This window comes from Entamoeba nuttalli (assembly GCF_000257125.1).
Source record: "Entamoeba nuttalli P19 unplaced genomic scaffold asmbl_2209, whole genome shotgun sequence".
Taxonomy (NCBI): Eukaryota; Evosea; order Mastigamoebida; family Endamoebidae; genus Entamoeba; species Entamoeba nuttalli.
In genome coordinates this window covers 1-6250 of record NW_008575149.1, presented here as the reverse complement: position 1 = coordinate 6250, position 6250 = coordinate 1, and the positions used below count along the sequence as shown (strand labels likewise).

The window sequence follows — 6250 nt, the reverse complement described above, 5'->3', positions numbered from 1 at the left end:
GATGTGGTGGATTTCTGACTATGATGATGAGTCATTCTAATTGAATTCTTCATGAAATATTTTAACTGACATGAATGTAAACTTGAGAAAAGAGAAAAGGAAGAGAATATAAAAGGAGGAAAAAAACTTAAAAAAGAGGAAAAGACTATTTTTAGACATTTGTAAGATGAAATAAAAGAATCAAAAAACAGAAAGAACTTGACAACATGTTATCCCCACGGTTTAAACAAACACTTCAATTAAAGAAATTCTCTTTTGACTATAAATCAAAAGAAGTTGGAAGTAAATATAATACAACCCAATTCCAATCATTTTATCAAGAAACATTTTCTAATGAATTAGTCATTTTTTTAATAAATGGAAGTCGATTTGCCATTCCTCGTAGCTGTTTACAAAAACCTGTTGCTTTAAAGTCAGCTATTTCAGTTTTTTTGTCAATGAACTCTTCAAAAAAAGAAGAAAGATTTGAATTAGAAGTTGATTCATTGGTTGAAAAACAACTACCAATTTATTTTGAATTTCTAATTAATCCATATGGTCCATCAACATATTCCAATGAAATATTTATTGGATTAGCATTACTTAGATTTGGTATTCATTTAGAAGATGTTATAAATTATATTAAACCTTCAAATTTGAATGAATTTATTTATGAATTATTTGAACGAATGAATGATGTAGTTGTTGAGTCAATTATGTTATTTGATCCTGATAAAGAGCAAAGTGAATTCTTTTTATCATATATTAAAAATGTTGAACATGACTCTAAAAATATTGTTATATTAGAACAATTAAAACATTGGTATACTCCAATGATTATTTCTGATGGAACTGATTTTGTTGAATCAAATTGTACTCCTAGATCAGCTACTTCAACAGACTCAGAACGTCATAGTGATCTTTTATCAAAAAGTGCATTAGATAATGGAACATACTCACCTCTTCTTTCTCCAACACGTCGTTCACAAGGAGCAAATTCATTAGGAGTTCCACATGAAAAGATTAAAGGATTAAAAGTTCAATCATTAAGAGGTAATTTACCACAAAAAAAGATGGAAAGTCTTCCAGACATAAAGAAAGCAGCTGAGATTGAAGCAAATGAAAAGAAGATGAAGAAAAGAAAATCATTTAAAGAACCATTAAAGAATAAAGAAAAAGAAAGTATTAAATCACCAAAACAGAAAGAGAAAGAAAAAAAAATGGTTACGCCACTTCCTAAAACTCGTGAATCACTTGATACGATAACAATGGTTGAAAAAGATTGGAGTCAAAAGAAGTATAATGAACAAGAAGTTATTCAATTAGAAGAAATTATAAGAAGACATATGATGCAAATGATGTATAATACTAATTCATTAAGAAAAAGAAAAGATGCATTTATTGAATTTGTTGAAACAGAACGTAGTTTATTGAAAAATATGGAAATGATGAAAATATATTTTGCAGACCCATTAGAAAATGAACCAAAAGTACAAATAGTATTTGGATTATTAAGTCAATGTATTGCAGCAAGTAAATCAATATTAGTAACATTAGAACAAGGAATGAATGAATATAAATATGATACGAATTTAGGAGAAATTATTAATTCAACATTACAATTTATTAGTCCATTATTAGAATATAGTATTAGTTATAATACTATGGCAGCAGTTTGGAAAGAAATTAAAAATACGGTAAATGGAAAAAAAGTAGTTCAACAAGCAGCAGAAAAGATTTCACCTCAAACATTAGAACAATTATTAATTCAACCAGTTCAAAGGGCAATGAGATATCCAATGATGATAGAAGGATTAATGAAAGTAACGTCACCATATAATCCAGATTATAGAATGCTTCAAAGTGCATATTCAGGATTTCATCAATTTTGTCAAATTTTAAATGAAAGAGCAAAAATGAGAGATAGACTTGTTGAAGTTGCTAAAGAACATCAAATAGATTCTATTGTTGCAAAAGGAAGATTTCATTTATTTACTGCAAAAGGAGAATTAAAAGATAAAAAGAAACAACAAGTGGTTATAGAATTATGTAATGACAAAATTTATTTTTTTGGGAAGAAAGAAAAGAAAAACGTTCTTATTAAAGAATACGAATTAAGTTGCGACATCAACTCCAGTACAAATGGACCAAATGTGACATTAGTAAAATATAGTGAATTACAACCACTTGGTATTGTATTTAACAAAGAGCAAGATGCAGATGAATTTATTCGACTCATTCAATGGTCTATTTCAACATGTTTCTATAAATTAGATGATGAGCGTAGTTGGATGGATCAATTAAAATAATAAATGAAAACAAATATTTATTTTGTTTTGGATTTTTAAAATTGTTTAGGTGGGACTAATCTATTCAAGTTTTTAGTTTTTAATGATGTTTTACAAAGCGGTATAAAATGAAAAAACTTCAAATATCCATGAAAGAAAACTAAAGGGAGTTTAATAATATAATTGTCACAAAATAATAGCCTTTCAAATAATATTGTTAATGTAATCATTCTTTGAATAATAATAAATTTTTCTTTTTATTTTCAATAAAAGATATTTGAGTATAGAATGTACTAAGTTCTGCAACGAAATTTTAAGAATGCAAGACTGTTTACATATAGAAGATAAAGAAAACAAAAAGTATCTAATCAAAGAAGTTAAACAATTTCGAAAATGGATTTATTTTCTTTAATATTCTATAAATAAATTAACGACTGAAAAGGTTCTCAGATAGATGAGAACTTAACCTCAATCATCTAATTTAAGAACAAGACAAAAGCATTTGCAAACATTTAGTACCTATAATTTTTCTTGAATTGTTTAAATGTTTAAACAACTATATTTGCTTCAAATTCATCTAATGCTTTCTGGAAACACTCTCACTCTTTGTTCACTTATCATGCCTTCCTCTATTAAAAATTCAAGTTTAACAGAAGATAGTTCAATTAATGAAGAGAATTCTTTATCTACTGATGAAAAGTCTAACCTTGATAAAATAGATAAAGGATGTTGTGAAGAAATAATTCCTAAATACCCAAAAGAACAAGTTCCTAAATTCAAATTTAAACATTGGAATGAAACAAACCTTCAAGTTGAACTTCAATCTATCTGTCTTTGTTTATTATCTGCACATTGCAAAATTGTTGTTGGTAAACCAAATAGATATAGTTCATTAACAAAACAATTTGTAAAGATCAAAGAAATAGAGTTTAATAGATTTGATAGTATTAATGTAATAAAATTTACAAAAGATAGAGTCTCTATGAAAATGTGTCTTGAATGTTCAAAACAAAATATTAATGCAAAAACTGCACTAAGAAGGCTTCAACCAATCAAGAAGAAAATAGTTATGAATCTTCTTATTGATTTATTAATCGAATTTGGATATTTATTTGAAATACAAAAAGAGACTAAAGAAGGTTATGAAGGATTAGTACGTATCTTTCATAAAAATACTTTATTAATGGAAACAAAAGAAGTTAGAGAAAAAGGTCATCAATACAATATAAAAATTACTTCTCAACTTGCTCAAACAACACCTCTCACTCTTACTCCTTCTTTCTTCAAAGATAATTGATAATACAAAAACATTTTTATAAAAATTATAACATTATTTAATTTATGTTTTTAGAATAACATTATAACAATTATATTCACTAAAATATGACAGGAATTTATTATTAAAAACAAACAAGAAAAAAATATGAAACACTGGAATGAAAAAAAAAACTTATGTCATATATAGAATATTCTTATTCTTAAGTATTTTAACTTTTTTAATAAATATTAAAAGAGAAGAAATGAAATAATTAATTTACTTATTTTTGTTTAAAAAAAAAGTCAAGAAAAACTAAAAAAAAAAGAAAAAGAGAAGAAAAACGAAGGTTTAAAATTTGATAAAAAGCATGGCTTAAGAAATTCAGTTTTGGTCGAAAATTCAGCCACATCACCGTGAATTATTTAAAGAGTAGGTTGAAAACTGTAAAAACATATCTTACAAACAATTATGAAAGCCATCGTCTTTGTTTTAATCTTCGCTGTTGCTTTTGCAGTTACTGCTACTCATCAAGGAGAAATTATCTGCAATCTTTGCACTGGACTTATTAATACACTTGAAAACCTCCTTACCACTAAGGGAGCTGATAAAGTAAAAGATTATATTGGCAGCCTTTGCAACAAAGCTTCAGGATTCATTTCTACTCTTTGCACCAAGGTTCTTGATTTTGGAATTGATAAACTCATCCAACTTATTGAAGACAAAGTTGATGCCAATGCTATTTGTGCTAAGATTCATGCTTGCTAAGTTTAAACTACTCAATTGAGTAAATTTTCAGAATTTCTTTATGTTTCTTTTTATTCTTTTTTCTTTAAATAAAGAAAAGATATAAAATATGAGTTAAAATGTTACTTTCTTTGAGTTTTATTGATAACTTTCCTTCATTCGAACAAAATAATTTTAAACTAAAGAAAAAAACAACAATTCCAAAAAAATAATGAATTATTACATACAAATTAATACCATTGAACAGCAAGAAGAGTATCTATTGGTATTTTCTTCATTAAAGATTTACAACAAAATGGGTTGGTTACAACATTTGGAATAATGTAATTTTCTTTTATTAATTGATGAAATGAAACTGTTCCATCTTGAAGAATCCAAAATGCAGAGCAAACAGTAAAAACAAAATATGGATCATTATTTGGATGAACAATAATTGTTTCTTCAGTTTTTCTTTTTAATGTAGAACTTAATGCTTCATTAAAGACAAATAAAAAGAAACGATTTGAAGAAAATAGTTTATTGTTTGTAGACTTAGAAGGTGAAATTGGATCATAGTGATAACATCCAAAACATTCACCTCCATTTCTTAATACAATAAAAGCGATATTACCTTTTCCACAAACATGAGAATTTAAATCACGTGCAGTAAGACCATCTAATTTACTATTATAAATTATTTTATAATTACTTTTTCCAATCCAATTTCTTAATTTTGCTATTCTATAATCTTTTATTTTGATTTCTTTAATTCCTATTATTTCTCTTTCTTTATTAAAAGAAGGAGATGTTGACCTTGATACTGATTTAGAATTTGAAAGTGAATGACTTTTAGACCTTGAACGGGAATCTTCTTTTTTGTAATTAAGACAAGTTATATTAATAAAAGTATTTTCTGTTTTATAACTAGATGGTGAACATGATATTTCTATATTTTTTATTTTTCTAGGTGATGAGGGTGCTGTTTGATTTGCTCGTGATAAAGAAAATGCTCTTTTTTTACTTTGAACTTCAGTAGAATTAATTCGTGGAGTTTTAAAAAGTCTTGGTGTGAAAACTTCTTTAGGACTTTCTTTGAAAGACTGATCTATAGGAGAAAGACTACCTGACCTTCCATACATTGGACTACATTTTCCAAGAGCAATATCTTTAATAGCTATACATTGACTTCTACCCTCTTGATTTCCCATATTATGATAAATATTTTCTAGTTTTAGTCTTTAATAAATGTTGGTTTAATTTTTATAACTGTTATACAAATGTATTCTTTCACATTAAAGGAATCTAAACGTTTATTTGTAAACTTCGTCTTGAATAGAATAGTCAATATTATCTATTTTTATACTTAAATCTTATTCTATTTCAACGTCTTTAATTCTATCATCCTCTTTATAAAATTGAAGATATTTTTATCTTTACTTTAAAAAATTATCTTAGGCATAAAGTCTCATCTCTGTTACTCTAAATTCAATTTTCTCTTTCTGGTTTTTGCTAAAATTATTCCTTTGTGTAAATATAACTTTTTCTCCTTTTTTTTAATAACTTTAGAAAAAATTACTCATTCTTTGAATAAAAGTATGTATTTCTTCTTTTTAAATTACGTTTTATTGATTAAAGTTATATTCCATTTTCATTACTTTAATAATTTTTTATTTATTAACTCTTTTTTTTAATATTGTGTTAAGATACATATCCTTCCTTTTTAGGTTTAATATTAATAACTTTGCTGAATTTATTCAGGGGTTATTCCTTTTGATTATTCAAAACTATCCTAAAAAAAACTTTTTTGTAAATTGAATGAAAAAATTAGTAGTATATGCTTCTTGGCTTTCATATAATTTGTTTATATAATGCATAAACTATAGGTATTTATTAGAAATTAATAAAAGTACTATGTATATAGTTCATTATACAACACAAGAATCTTACACTGAGTATTATAATTTATAAATAAAATTAATGTATTTTTGATTTTTATTATTAT

General features: G+C 25.6%; 4 protein-coding genes across 4 annotated transcripts; 3 read left to right on the top strand and 1 right to left on the bottom strand.

Moving 5' to 3' along the window:
* Nucleotides 1-206: 206 nt before the first annotated feature.
* Nucleotides 207-2288, top strand: ENU1_014350 (Rho guanine nucleotide exchange factor, putative; the record flags this gene model as incomplete). Its single annotated transcript, XM_008856784.1, has 1 exon — nt 207-2288. One exon carries the CDS (start codon nt 207-209, stop codon nt 2286-2288), a length of 2082 nt encoding a protein of 693 aa, XP_008855006.1.
* A 523-nt stretch (nt 2289-2811) lies between these two features.
* ENU1_014340 (hypothetical protein) lies at nt 2812-3564 on the top strand (the record flags this gene model as incomplete). Its single annotated transcript, XM_008856783.1, has 1 exon — nt 2812-3564. The coding sequence occupies one exon, from the start codon at nt 2812-2814 to the stop codon at nt 3562-3564; it is 753 nt and encodes a 250-aa protein (XP_008855005.1).
* Nucleotides 3565-3993: 429 nt separating this feature from the next.
* Nucleotides 3994-4290, top strand: ENU1_014330 (nonpathogenic pore-forming peptide precursor, putative; the record flags this gene model as incomplete). Its single annotated transcript, XM_008856782.1, has 1 exon — nt 3994-4290. One exon carries the CDS (start codon nt 3994-3996, stop codon nt 4288-4290), a length of 297 nt encoding a protein of 98 aa, XP_008855004.1.
* Nucleotides 4291-4499: 209 nt separating this feature from the next.
* Nucleotides 4500-5456, bottom strand: ENU1_014320 (hypothetical protein; the record flags this gene model as incomplete). The annotated part of the gene is made up of 1 exon (XM_008856781.1): nt 4500-5456. One exon carries the CDS (start codon nt 5454-5456, stop codon nt 4500-4502), a length of 957 nt encoding a protein of 318 aa, XP_008855003.1.
* Nucleotides 5457-6250: the final 794 nt, after the last annotated feature.